The sequence below is a fragment of the Ailuropoda melanoleuca genome, chromosome 2 (genome assembly GCF_002007445.2).
Source record: "Ailuropoda melanoleuca isolate Jingjing chromosome 2, ASM200744v2, whole genome shotgun sequence".
Taxonomy (NCBI): Eukaryota; Metazoa; Chordata; class Mammalia; order Carnivora; family Ursidae; genus Ailuropoda; species Ailuropoda melanoleuca.
In genome coordinates, this window is record NC_048219.1 from 133,175,513 (window position 1) to 133,190,184 (window position 14,672).

At 39.3% G+C, this 14,672-nt stretch overlaps 1 protein-coding gene across 2 annotated transcripts in view; it reads right to left on the minus strand.

Annotated features, from left to right (window-relative positions):
- The window catches only part of FIGN (fidgetin, microtubule severing factor), a 124,454-nt gene extending 119,762 nt beyond the window's left edge, over nucleotides 1–4,692 (minus strand). The window contains exons 1-2 of one of the 2 annotated variants that reach the window (XM_019804826.2): nucleotides 3,996–4,692; nucleotides 3,053–3,222 (exon numbers count right to left, since the gene is read on the minus strand). In XM_019804826.2, coding sequence (XP_019660385.1) covers nucleotides 3,053–3,077 — 25 coding nt within the window. In that variant the 5' untranslated portion in view covers nucleotides 3,078–3,222; nucleotides 3,996–4,692. The remainder of the gene's footprint in view (nucleotides 1–3,052; nucleotides 3,223–3,995) is intronic. The other variant, XM_002924208.4, reaches the window with a different exon arrangement.
- Nucleotides 4,693–14,672: the final 9,980 nt, after the last annotated feature.

Consider the following 14,672-nt stretch of genomic DNA (forward strand, 5'->3'; position numbering starts at 1 on the left):
CCTGCTATGATTCTTTCATTTCGGACATGATTAATTAGGAGGTATTACACTTCCCAAAACTCCCACCACACTCTTCGTGGTCTATCAGCCTAGTTGTTGAGAGATCCACAGGAAAGAGCAAGTAGCCAACAGCAGTATAAGCCAAGTATCCAGAAACTATTTCAAAGGAACACTTCTCTCCTATCTGGGCCTCCCAAAATGAAGCACGCTACTTTTAAATGCTTTCACAAAAAAATTTTCTTAATTGGTCATTTTTTAACAATACCTTTTAAAATTTGAATAATGAATGCAACATATTCAGTATTCAAGAATCCATGGCGTGGTTTATTTGTTACCTACCTATATTTTCAGGCTGGAATTCCAAAAGACTTGAGTGAGTCCATGTAGCATGCACAATTAATCAACAATAAAGATGATGTGAGCAAGCATGTTTTGGGAAATAGGTTTTACAGAAAAAAAATGTTTCTTTCCCAAAGAAAAGCTAATATGTCACACATATAATGATGAGAGGAAACAGCAATAAAGAACTAAAAGAGAGGAAGAAAGGAAGAGGGCAACTCTAAAATTTGAATAAATGAAAATTCTTGATTCTCTGCATATTGTTCCAAAACACCTTTCAAAATAATTTTCCCTCTAAAACGATCTATTTTCAAAATGTCCAAGTGAACCAAGAAACCAGCTATAACTGAATGCACTATTAATACATATTTAACAACTATCAGTTTATAAAGGCTAGGGTTTCCCCTTCAACCTTTCAACTCTTATGTCCAAAAAACTTCACACATAGTACAGTACTAATAAATAGATCTTGTTGGTTCCAGGAAACATTTTTTTTTTAATCTATTCTGGTCATAATATCCTTGCTTTTTTTCTGTTGTATTAAATTTAGGATGAAAAACATCAAAGCAGCTTCCAGCTCGGACTTAACTTTTAGAGAATCAATGTGACAAGGCAGTCCCTGATAGATGTGTCTCTTGATAAACGACTTGTTCAAAAGAGACATTGTAGCTTTCATTTCCTGACCACAACACACTTTTAATTTGCAACAGCAGAGCTGCCAGAGTGAGAGCACTTGCCCACTTTCCAGCCTTTACGTTTGTAGCTCTGGTTCCTTTAGGCCACACGTTTGAGACAAACAAAATCTAAAAATAATCAGAGTGACAGAATTACAAAATAGGAACCACTAATGCCACTTTATACATATACACAAGTGTCTATATATATGTGAATATAAATATAAATATATATAGAAACTTTTCCTCCCCAGAATTCTAGTGTGTGATAAGGCTCCTTAGTGACCACCATTTGCATAACAAGCATTTAAACACAGAGAAATAAATTATGTGACTATTATTTAATAGTAAGCAGAGACAGGGGAGGGGAGCAATTTACACACTTAAATCTGCTGTTAAATGTCATGAATTATATGATTGCCTACCCCAACGTGTTTTTTACATATTATTGCAATGATTATTATTACTACTACTCAGAAATCACATTTAAGTATCAATACGGTGAACAGTCAAACCATCCAATTTCTGCTCTCAGCACATTGTCCGAGCTCCGATTTAAAATTTATAAATGTAATATCCTCCTCATCACAGGCAGCAGCCCAATCTGCTCTGAATATATATTACAGCTTTAACATCACAGAGGGAAATCGCCCATCTGGCAATCCCATTCGCTCCAACAGCTCCGGGGGAAAAAAAGCTGTGCTCTCTCCTCCTTAAAACATTTCTCAGGGCAAATTATGTGCATCTAAAATAAACAGTCTTCTTATTGATCGCTTCAAAGTCAACAAGTTCCAAATGCAAAATTCAAATCCTTTCTATCGTGTGAGAGCACTGTGTGTTTAGCTCAATAGTCACCAGAGTCCAGCCAGAAGTGTATGTCGCGCAACGCCTTCTGTAGTGCCTTTCCTTGTATTCACATTTGTGTTATGAGAGAGCAGTAACCACGGCCACATTACAGACCCCTGGCAGCTTTGCCCCACTGCTATTTCTTTCTTTCATATTCTCCCTTTCCTTCTCTCTCTTTTCAGGGTGAATGCATGGTGGTGGGGTAAATGTAACCCAAAAAAAAAAAAAAAACCACACACAAATAACAACAACAACAAAAATCCAAGCCAGTATAAAGTGGACATATCCTGTGGTTATGCAAAATACTTTTAACATCTTTGTGTTGTTGTTCCCTCTTAGTCTTAATTGAATATCACAAAGTGTACACATGGCACGGTCACAAGAGCTATTGAAAACCCCCTCTCACTCCATTTATCTGACCTTTTTTTGTGTGTGAAGAAAGAGGAAAGAGCGATTTCAAACAAAGTCAATTTCAGTGCTTGATTATTTAATTCTGTCACAGGTTAAAAGTAAAAAGCGCTGACAGGCAGACAAGTGAATGGCAGGGAAAAAAAAAAAACTACCACTGTTCCTTAAAAGACATTAAGGACTTAAAGCAATCAAAATATGTATTTTTTATTTTTATGTAAAAGATACCCCTTCACTCACTCACCCAAAAAAAAACACACTCAGAAGAACTGATTACTCCACAAAGTGTAATCTTCCAGAGAGCAGATAGTCAAATTGCATTAATAGGTTGAGAAAAAAAATTTTTTCATCCAGTTTTGTGTGTGTACATATATATATATATATATATATATACTTTCATTAGTAAGCAGCCTTTCCCCACACTCCCGCCCTCTCCCCTCTCCACCCAGCCTCCTCCCCAAAAAACCCCACACTGAGTTTAACTAATTTACATACCATTTGACTTCAGCGGTTATATAGTGCATTACTAGTAACATGCAACTTTGGGATTACCGCTAAAACCGATAAAAGTGGACTCCAGTAATCTATTAATCAAAACTGAAATATAAACAAGTGATAGCAAAAGCAAACAAGCATTTTGACAGATTAATATATATATATATTTAAAGGAATTATATATCATGACCATCTGCTTCCCAAGGAGAGTCTTCAATGGTTTTTATCATGCTATTTAATTTGTCTTTCCTATTTAGATGCAAAGGAAGTAAATTCCAAAACTGACATACCATAAACACTGGTGCTACTGATCATTTCTTGCTGGCAGCACAAAAAGCTGAATTGGATTTCTCACAAGCAGGAATTCCAAAGGTTGCTTTTCATTAAAGCCACTTTTCCTCTCAGCTATCAAATGTCACTGCCTTGAAACGTGGGCCCTTTCGTCAGGTATTCATTTAACCTACATGCATATAATTAAGGGGGAAAGCAACATCAACAAAAAGGGGATCTCAGATCACAGGAGAAGAAAGAAAGGAAAAAAAGCACATGACCAGGAATGCAAGTCCATGTCAATTTCACTCACTCCCATTGAAACTAACAAGAGCTCCGGGGAGGACGGTAATAGGATCAGTGGATTGTATATACCATTAAATTATACATCTTTCTCTCCCTTTCCTTGCCAACAATACGCCCACCACGCTGTACCCCCTCCAAGATGATGTGCTTACATTTTTCTGCAACCGATCTTCTGACATTTTCACGTTCCCTCAGCCACGAGACTGTAATCTAACCTCAACTTTTTGTGTGTGCAAGATTCTTATTTACACTTCTTATTTACTTAGAAGTTAGTTCCCAAAGAAAGTCTAGCCCCACCCTATGGCTCCGCTTTCTTATTTTTTATTTTTGAAGTAAAAAGATAGTAATAAGTAAGCCCAATATAGCGGAAAACGAGATTCTTGCTATCGCGAACTCTTAATCCAATACTATTGTTACAATGATTAAGCAGCAAAAATATGCATTATAATGTTTCAGGGCTACTTTGTACAGAGAAATTAGACAGCAGGTTGGCGTATAGAATAGAAGCGAGTGCAAATTAAATTTAATGTTTACGGCACAACTCGAAGATCTCTTTTTATTACGGGTCTTGGATTTATTTATATTCTTAAAAAATAAAACAAACAAAAACAAAAACAAATTTAAACAGATGGTAGAAAACTACGCAGCTCCTCTTACCTGAACGCGCGGAGCGAAAACCCGATAGGTTAGCGTAGCATCGATCCGATGTGTTTGCTGATGAATGGAAGCTAGGGTTAAGTGAAGGTGCCTATGATTTGAAATCATTCCAAGTTTTTGAAGGGAAGACGGACTGCAGCCTCTGCCATGTTGGAATTTCAAACCCAAAACAGCTGCTTGGAAGGAGCCAGCATGCCAGAGGCTGGGCGCAGGCGCAGAGCGCCGCCGAGCCAAATTCAAATCACTTTCACACTAAGAGCCAAAGATCAGTTTTCAAAGGAGAGAGGGAGAAAGAGACGGAGGCTGCGGAGAGGGAGAGAAGACGGGAGGCAGTGGCGAGAGGCGGGCAGTGGAGAGAGACGGGCAGCGGGAGGACCGGGAGGGAGAGGGAGAGGCGCACGGAGCCCGCGGAGCTGGAGGGGGAGAAAGGGAGGCGGGAGGCGAGCGGGCGAGCGAGCGAGAGACGCGCCAGAGATTCATGGGCAGGGAGGGCTCAATGGCCGCGCCGCGCTGGCCGGCCAGCCGCTCGGGTCATGTTACACGGCCGGGGCCGCGGCGGCCGCCCAGCCTTGCCGACGCGCTCACGCGGCCCGGAGGGGGCCCCGAGGTCATGATTACGCGCGCGGGGACCCGCAGCTCTCCCTGCCCGCACTCCCGGGCGGCCCAGTCTGGGGAAAGGGGAGCAATGCCTTGGGGTGGGGGGNNGGGGGTGGGAGGGAAGGGACCTTTCTTTACCACGAGTGACCAGCCGGCCCTTGCGCGCCCCAGCCAGCCTGGGAGGGCCCGGGACAGGGCTGCGCGGCTCTCGCGCCCGCGGGCCCCTCCCTGCCCGCTCCCGGCCCTCTCGACAGCTGCGGCCAGTCCACCCTTCCCCACCCCCCAGGACTCTGCGCACAGGACAGGATCTGGCCCCGAGAGCCGGGGCCTCACCCGCACTCTCCCCTGGGCCCCCAGCACCAGCCAGAAAATGACTTTATCTGCTAAGAAGAGGCAACTTCGGGGGGGAATCCGAATTAAGCCGGTTCCCCTCCTCCGCCTCCTTGTGAATAAATAAAATCATAAGTGTCTAGGTGTGCGGTCCACTCTCGTGCTTCCCTGGTTCCCCTCCCTACCTCCCCCAGGCGGCTCGGGCAGGGGAAAGCAGCACCTGGGGGCCCCCGGAGCGGGCTGCTGGTGCGCCAGCATAGACGTTAGGCTCCTGCTTGCCCAACCCCCTTCTATGGAGCAAGCTGGGGACCCAGGAGTGGGAAGAGAGTAGGGGCTTTGTGGTGCTGGGAGCTGAGGAAGAATGAAATGTGCAGTTGAGTGTGTTGCTCGCATCCCAGGGAGCAATGCAGTGCTGATTGTCTGTTGCTGAGATAGCCTTTTGTTCGGAGCATAAGGTTTAAGAAACACACACACGTTTTCTGGGGTCTCTTGTTAGATGTAAATGTGCTGCATCCAGACGCTTACTATGCAGTGTAAGCTCAGTTGGTTTACTAATCACCCCGCCCCGCCCCCAAACAACCGGGATCATTTGAATGGGAACCTCATTCAGACTTCTAGGCTGTGAGGATTGCCTTCAACCTATTTCATTCTAGACTAGCCAACCATCCAACTGAGATAATAAAGCAAACAATAACATTTGATCATGATGTCTACGAGATAATGTGCCCGGCAAAGTTCTTTAGGAATTCTAATGAGCAAGAGAGTGAGTGAGGTAATAATTTCTCTTCGTTTTCATTAAATATGACTTTAATAGATAAATGGTAAGTTTATACTTTGGCCTGGTGGACATCCAGTCCGCTCCATTTCAACTAAACTAAGAATGAACGAGGCAAATTATATATTCGACCAGGAGCGCATGAAGCTGAGAATGTTACCTTTGAAGGTTGGAAACGAAAATAGACTCGTTTAGGACTGACGCTCCTCATAACGGGTGTTCACATTTCCCCCTGCTTCTCTGCTATAGATTTAATAGACTAAATTGCAGCTTTCCCGATGATGAAATGCAGCTTTTAAAAGATACCACATATATACTTTGAAATTAATCTCATTCTCCTTTTGTCATTTTCTTACCTGTGAATGGATAGCCATTGAATGGATGCATTTAGCTAACACAATGAGAAAGAAAAATTATTTTAGTTAAATCTGGGCAGATGACAGAATTTAAAAGGCAAAACGAAGTGATTCAAGATCTTACCAAATATTTCTAAAGAATGAGATTTCTATTTGGAATGGATTTGACCTTTCTGTGCATTTTTTTAAACAAGGCTTCAAAATAAAACAGAAGTACTTTATTCTGATGTAACAGAGAACACTAAAGCCCCTTTAGTTATGTTTTACAAGATAGCTTTGAAAACGATATTATGAAAAGTTGCCCATTGGATTGCACCACAAAGAAATAAGTGTAGAAAAATATCTATGGGTCACTGTTGGATTGAGTACAGATGAATTAAAAAAAAACAACTGTGAAGAACTTATAATTTCGGTTATTGCCCATTTGGAGAATGACGACGAGAAGTTCTCTAGACACACAGCAGATGTTCTGTGCAATTCAAGCAAAACTGCTCTGTCCTTGTTTGTTAAAAAAAAGTACAAGGCTCATCAACCTTTAACACTAATTTCCTCATATTGAATTTACAGTTCCTTATGTAAACCAAAATGCCAAATAAAATATATAGGATAGAATATCCACTGAGAAAAAATATGTATATATATTTTTCATGATCAGCTTAAATTCATTTTCAATATCTAAAACGAAATAAGCCCTACTTTTAAAAAGGGGCAAGAAAAAGTGTGGTTAGCTGTAGTTTATTAGTAGATAAGTAGTAGTTTTTTCAACTCCTTTGTATATTCATTTGAAATACAGATTATAAAATTTGTCATTCAATATATAAATGAATATAATTAACTTTGGAATCTAAGAAAAGCAAACTACTGAAAAGAGCACTGCATGTATTTACACAGCATTTCAAAATTTTCCAAAATTGCATATATTCCAGGAAAAAATGTTTACGTAATAGAATATATGTTACGGGATTTGCATGACTAGTAAGATCCATTATGGAGTTTGTCACCCCACTATTTCTAGCTTTTCTTTTTTTAAGGTATGGATAAAGGTTGCTTTTCTCCAATTATTTTTTTTGCAAAGGAAGATGAAACTTGACTATTTTTTTTTCAGAAAGATGCATTCTTTGTAAAATTAGCACAATGTTTATGTTTTTTGTTGTTTTAATAAAACTATCTTTAATGATATGGTACGATTAACATTTTAATAGTCACCATATTCTATCCACATTTATTTTTAAAACTTTTATGCAAAAGAAATGTTTCGGATTGTAACCGACATCCATCTCTACAATGTACTTTTATGAAACTTTTCTTGTGATGACATGAAGATAAGAAATTGAATTCTTAAAGAAAGTGGACTGGCTAATCAAGAAAACAGTTAATTCAGTGAAAAACCGATCAGACTAATTTTTTTCCCCACTGCAGTAAGCTCATTGCTTCTTTCTTTTTTAAAATTGTGATTTCTTTTTAATGTAGAAATGACAAATGTAATGAATTTCTAACACACAGTGGAGTCTGACTTGGGCTTTGTAAGAAAACTAAAGAAAAATAAGCATCACTATTCTTTTTTTCCTTCAGGAGGAGTGTATGAGTGTGTGCGTGTGTGTGTGTGTGTGTGTGTGTGTACGCATGCAACCACATGTTCCTCTCAAGCTAATTCAGAGAGGAAAGATTCTTCTACTTTTGTGTCCTAGTTCTCAGGACACATATAAGCAACAACAATCACAGTAAAGGGTAAGGAAATAAGCAAGGCGATATTGAACGCGATTGTGCAGATGACCATATTCTTGTCTGCCTGGACTAAGGGTAATTTGGCCAGGTTAGACACAGAGATAAATACCCAGGTGATGGAAGAAGAAAAGAGAAGGACAAGATGAGGTTAGACAGAGCACTGAAAAGATAAGAAAATGAGGGTGACAAGATGTTTTAAAGACAAAACCAAGTTTGGGGGGCTATAATGTTGAGTTTTTCATGAAATGCTAACCACAATTCAATTTATAAATTCTGCTGTTTAGTTTCAAACTCAATTATTTTAATAAAACATTAAACTAGTAGTATCTTCTTCAAAACTATCATGTTTCCAAAATATTCCAGGACTTACTAGCTGTTTATTAGACCTACACATTTTTTCATATTGCTCACAAAATCTAAAGGAGTTCTTACAATAATGCAATTACTGGTATGATATTTTTTTATGTTTGCATAAAATTGCAGTTTATTTTAAGGATAGTCATTTATACTTCAACTAAGAATACTAAAAAATTCTTATGCCCCTTCCTCCCCCTGCCAAAAAAACTAGTGAAGACCTTGACCTCATTTTAGTAAAATTACTCAATTTGTTAGAATTACACTTGAATACAGGTACTGTCAAAGGATATTAGAGTGGTCCATATGTCTCCTCAGTGACCTAACCCTACGGTGGAGAGACAACTAGAAAATCCCATGAGAGGTTCACTTGAGATGTTTTCTTGGTTATGCAAAAGTGTTTTCTTGTAATAACCTGAGGATTGCACATTCTCATTCACTCCTGAACTACTGATAGTGTTCATATATTTGCTGCAGCCTCTGCCTGGTTCTGTATGATTCTCAATTTCATTTAGAAAGTACATATAGTACTGAACACTTACTGTGGTTAAAAGTATTGCACTAAAAATTGAAGAAGATTTAAAGGAAACGGACATTAACGTTTTATGGAGAAAGCCAGATAAATATAGTTCAAAGTGAGTAAGTGACTCATAAAGGGGTCTGTCTAGAGGAAGATACGGGTTCTTTCATGAAGGAGAGGACAGTTTTCCTGGGCTTTGTAGTCTCAATCTTTAAACTCCAGTACAACAAACTGCTTGTAGTCTGCAGTCTGCATATGCCATGTTGTCTGTCCCTGCTGTGCCTTGGTGTTCACTGGGCCCTCTGGTTTCCCCTCCTCTTCTGTGTGCTAACTCCCTCAGACTCTCAGCATTTAGCTCCTGCAAGAAGACTTCCCAACCTTCCGGGGTTGGGGTTAGGAGTGGGGGTGGGGGGGCACTTCTGCATCTTTCCCCTGGGCTCTCCTCAGACTATCTCTCTCTCTCTCTCTCTGCACTTTAACATCCTGTTTTAAGTATCTTTATGTTTGAGCCCTCTGTTAGATTGTAAAGTTCCCTGAGGGCAGGCAATCCTGGTTAACTTGCAGCTTTGGTCTGGGCTTTGTGTCCACGCACCACTACCATGCTGAAAATGGAAAGGATCCTGAATACTGGTTTACTGAGGAAACTGAGGAGCTGAGGTGTAGAGGAAGTAGGCATGGACAAAGGCGGTGAGCAAGGCAGTTATGAGAGTCTTTGCAGGAAAGAGCATTTAATCAGGTTGGGTTGAACCTTTGCTTTACACAGGTACGGAAGGGGAAATCAGAAAAAGTGAGAACTGGGGATACACTGTGGAGGAACTTCATTGACTCCTTGGATGAGAGGTTTGCATTTCAGTGGGTAGGTAACAGGAAGCTCTGGAAGGTTTTGAAGCAAGAGATTTATGTGGTCTGAGACCTGCTTTAAGAAGATAGAGCTAATAGAACTGGAAACGGGGAGACTGGCTAGGGAGTGATTGCAGTGGTCTATCATTTTCTGGTCCCTCAAACTGTCAATCCTTCTTGTAGAGTTTGGTGATATGCTTCCTTGCCTTTTTTATAGATGGGTTATTTGTATTGATTGCTCAATACTGCACGTTCATTTTGTAATATTACAAAATGTCAGTGTGTTTAAAGGCATTCATTTAATGTCAAAGATATAAAAAGGGACAATGCATTGGAATCGAGTGGTCTTTCTACGTAGTCTTTCTACAGTCTTTCTTCTCATTATTTGGGCTCCCTCTCCTCCCAACCCCCCCCCCCACTTTACAATTAGTTCCACTCAGGCTGTGCTTTTAGCTTAGCAGGTATTTCACTCTCAAGAGAAGTAATGCCTGAAGATAAGAAAAGTTCCTCCCTGGAGTATGTTTGAGCAAGCGAAATAAGCAAAGTGAATTTGGTTTTTATATACTGAATAAAAATATAGACGCACATTTTCTTCATTTAAAGTATATTAAAGTTTCCTAAACAGGATTTTTAATTCATTTAAAACGGCATTAGGTTAGGTGGGCTGTTGGTGCTTTGAATTAATGTGCAAGCTGTTAATCTCCATAGACCTGGATTTAAAATTAGACAAAGCAATAATTAGTTTGGCACCATCATTTCACTACCCAGAGGGTAATAATGTAGGTCATAAAATACTACAGCCTGGCACAAGTTTTTTTGTACAAAACAAGGATCTAGTATTAGGTGGTGTGAAAAAAAAAAAAAAGGTTGTCACTGGGAAGTACAATGGCTTCGCTTTTGATGTATGTCCCACTATTCCTAAAGAAACCTAAATTCAGAAATTCTTATCAGGTTTTCCTGTTTAAGGTGAGTCTTTCCCTTCTAAGTGCCACAAAGGAATCTTCATAGCCTCTCTCAGTAGCTGGTGGGATTTTTTTTTCCTGTAATATTTTTCCACACAATATTTGTGTATTTCGTTACAGAATTAAGATTTTGATTTACACTGTGCTTTTATTTTGCTGTAGTTATTTTCCTCACCAGTTTGCCATTTTGTTAAATTATAAAATTGGCATACTGTAAACATTTTTTAAAATATAAAAGTGTTGCATTCAGGGAAGTGCTTACCATACATAACTTGATTTGTTTTCATGGCAAATGACTACTGGCAATATCAATAATTCAAGAACAGAAACAATGAAAATACAGAGGAATTGCATTTGGATACTTCTTCCTGTCAATCATCTTTGCCAGCTTCCTATTTGAACATACTGAAAATGAGGAAGACATCAGATCTAGCCTTAAGTATGAGTAATAGTTTTCTATTTCCTTACACCACTCACCCCAACTGAGCTTTTAAAGCACAGGTATCTTGGGTGTCTCTGTGTAGCTTAATATTTCAAGCAATGGAAATAATGTTTAATATTGCATTGAAAATATATTTCATGCAATATACATGTACGGGCTTTCTATTTTACATAAAGCAATATGCAAGCACCTGTGTGTATCTATAGAGAGTATTCAATGTATTAGATGAGTACATTCACAAATCATTTAAGTTGAGCTTTTCAAGTGATGTGAGCTACTGATACAAACTTGCTAATGATAATTATAGAACTGATGCTGATTTAGTCATTTCAAAAAAGCCACGGAGGCATAATTAGTGTCTGAATGGCCTCAATATTGCATTATTAGGAGGCTAGGGTGAAACTTGAAATGAGAACATCAAGGCTGATAACAGAAAAGAAAACATGAAATACATACATAATTCATTCTGAGATATTATGAAGGTTTATAACCAGAAACAATAATTTGCAGAAAGCATCTCATGTACTGGAGCCAACTGCAATCATTTGGTCAACCTGTTAAAGATCAAATAGTATATTCTTAGCTATTCTCAGTGGTGTCTTTGTAATAAAGTAGCAGCAAACAGACACTATTTGCTTCTGGTCACTTTTAAAGAATGTTCAGTTTATCAGTAGGGACTTTAATCTCAACCTTAATAGAGTACAAAAGCAGCCTTGTTCCTGTGCTTCTCTCCTTAAGGCCACAAGCCATGTGCATTTTTTAAATTCAAAAGAAGAAAAATAAAATTCTCCTTCTGAGAGCCCTAAATACTGTGTTTTTTTCCCAAATAGTAATTTTCATTCACCTTTCCTTTTTTCACACTTTTCTGCCATTCCTCTCTCTCTCTTTCTTTCTTTTTCTTTCTTTCTTTCTTTCTTTCTTTCTTTCTTTCTTTCTTTCTTTCTTTCTTTCTTTCTTTCTTTCTCTGATACATAAATGCTTCACCATACTTTACAGTCATCACCAGGGTGAAGACGTACAGAATATCTATGAGGTCTCCCATGCATTGGACCCCTGCCAGGCCAGCCGTTGTCAAGTGACCCAGCGTGCTGATTGACTAGAGCATTCTAACTCAAAAGACCCCCATTTTTGGTAGTCTCTCCTATTAGGGGGCAACAGATGTGAAGAGCGACTCCCAAAACATGTAAAGCCAAGAAAAATACTGTAATCTTAGTCACTCTTTCTCATTAGCATGGGTATGCAGATCATCAGACAAAGGCATCTTTAAATAGAATGTGTCTGCTGCCTCAAATCCCCCTTCAAGATGGTCACCGTTGTTGTTATTATTAGTTTCCAAAAATGACAAGTTTGGGGTGTACTGCATAGGAGAAATCTGGGCTGCAGTTTAATAGTTTTCATTAATAAGTATGAATATTATCTTTTGTTTTCCAGTGAGGTCTGTTACCCATGAAATGATCAGAGTTTCAACTCTCTGGCTGAAGGAGGGTGCAGAGAAGCAGAGGTAAACCAGGATGTGACTTATGGAAGAGCGGAAAGAATAAGCCCTTTGGTGGACGCCAGGGTTATGAGGTGGATCAAATCTGGTTGAGGAGAGCAGACTTATTCCGGTCAAGTATTGGAGCCAATTCACTTAATAAAAACAATCAAGTTCATGTATTTACCCCCATCTTTCCACCCTCCCCCAGTAACCAGTAAACACTGAATGTTTACTATGTCCTTGGTAAATTCAGTCACTGACTTGCAGTCCCCCAGTGAGACAGCTAGGATACCAGAAAGCTGTTTTCATTTGTTTGCTTGTTGGTTTGTTTTTATACTTCCTGCTCACTAACTTGAAGAAGTTACAGAGCCTTTCTATCCTACCATTTCCATACTGATGGATGGAGTAGCCAAATTCATGGCTGTCAATAAGGATGCTTTGGGCTGCAAACAAAAGAAGGAACAACTGACTGCAGCGTTAAGTGCTAAGGAATTTATTAGCTCCCAGTAGAAATTTGTGAGTAGCGCCGTTCTCAGTTTCTACTCTGCTATCTTGAATATTTTAGTGCTGTTCTGTCCACATCATATGTACAACAGCTTCAGACATCACTAGAGACGAGACTACATGCCCTGGAAGAGGAGTCTTGTTCTCCATGTCTCTTCTTATCTTCTTTCCCAGAAGCCACCAGGGGATTTCCTCTTACCCACTATTGGCTCCCATTTCTGTGTTTAAACCAGGATGAGCAGGGGGCTGAGACCACTGGACTGGCTGAGATCAATCATAAATCAGTCCCTGTGCTGAGAAAGGGGTCACCTATCGATAAGCACACAAGTAAATGTGCAGGTCTCTCATCAAGAAAGAAGGAGCAGACGTGGTGGTGGTGGCGGAGTTGATAAAACGGTTTGTAGGGCCACTATTCTGTATAATGCCAGAAATCCCATTTTTACCACAGTTGCTTTGAATGGTGCCCCCTGGAGTTGTTGCACAACACAACTGAAGTGTTTGCACATTACAACCAGTACATGAACCACAGATAGAGTCTATCTTACTTGTCATACTCTGTAGCCCAGCTTTATGGCTATGAGTCAGTTTCTTATGATCTAATTTATATCCTTATTTTTAGAATCTACTTTTCCTAAGTTTTAAAGGCTCATAGCACAGGTATGAGGTCATCATTTCAGGAGTGATCAGGAGCCTGGGATGTGGAAACTATTATTCTGAACATTAATTAAGACATTTAAATGTTTTCCAACTTCAGCAGATAATAGAGATGCTGACTGGCTAAATATACTAGTAAAATTAGTGAAATATCAACTTTCTTTAAAAATTTGAAGTAATAAATCTTTCGGTCAGGCACATGCTAGACCCTCAAAAGATCCTTGTTGAATGATTCAATGAAAGGAATTAAGTCCACCGAGATGAGAAACAGCAAAAGCGGTAAAATTAAGGGATTCCCTGATAGTCCAACTTGTTATTCTTGGCACCTGGGGATAAGAGGGAATTAAAAAAAAAAAGCAACAAACAATTTGGGATAGACACTGTTGCATCAGAAAAGAAGTAAAACACTGGGCCATTGCAAGTTCTGTTATGGAATCTGGGGATTTTATTTATTTATTTTTAATTTTTAAAAAATGTTTTGGAATCTGGGGATTTTAAAGAAAGACTTAACTTTTGCCTGTGATGACAAAGTACAGAGAGGGAACTCAGACTAATAAAATGTCATCTCATAGCATTGACAAACCATGAGAAAAACAATGACAGCTTTTACTTGAAATAATCTTCTCCAGGATCATTTCAATGTTTGTCATCCAGAAGGAAGGTGGATGGAGAGAGGGGGTAGGGAGGAGCCTGGGGAGGGAGGGGAAGGCATAGTATAAATATTGAATCACGGAAAATGTGTAGAGGCATGACTTTAACTCTAAGAAATACCCACCTACAGTTTTCAAAAATAAAAACTATTCTTTTAATTATTATAAATAAACCTTGTAAAGCTAAACGATCGAACACAGTGCTCATGGCAGACACTGTGATGCAGGCTATTGGTGTCTCTGCTGCCACAACAATGGCAACTCTTCTCCTTCTTCCCCTTTCCATCTTTCCCTGCAATATTCTTGACTGTTACCTCCTTCCAGAATTAAACATGTATTAAATCTACTTCTATGGTAATAATATTCCATGAGATTGGTGTTGACTGTGTGTCATAGTAGATGTAGTATTGCAGAACAACAAAATATAGGCACAAACTATGAAAAGCCAATGGAACCTTTCTATGATTTCTGTGTGGTCAGTTAGTCATCTT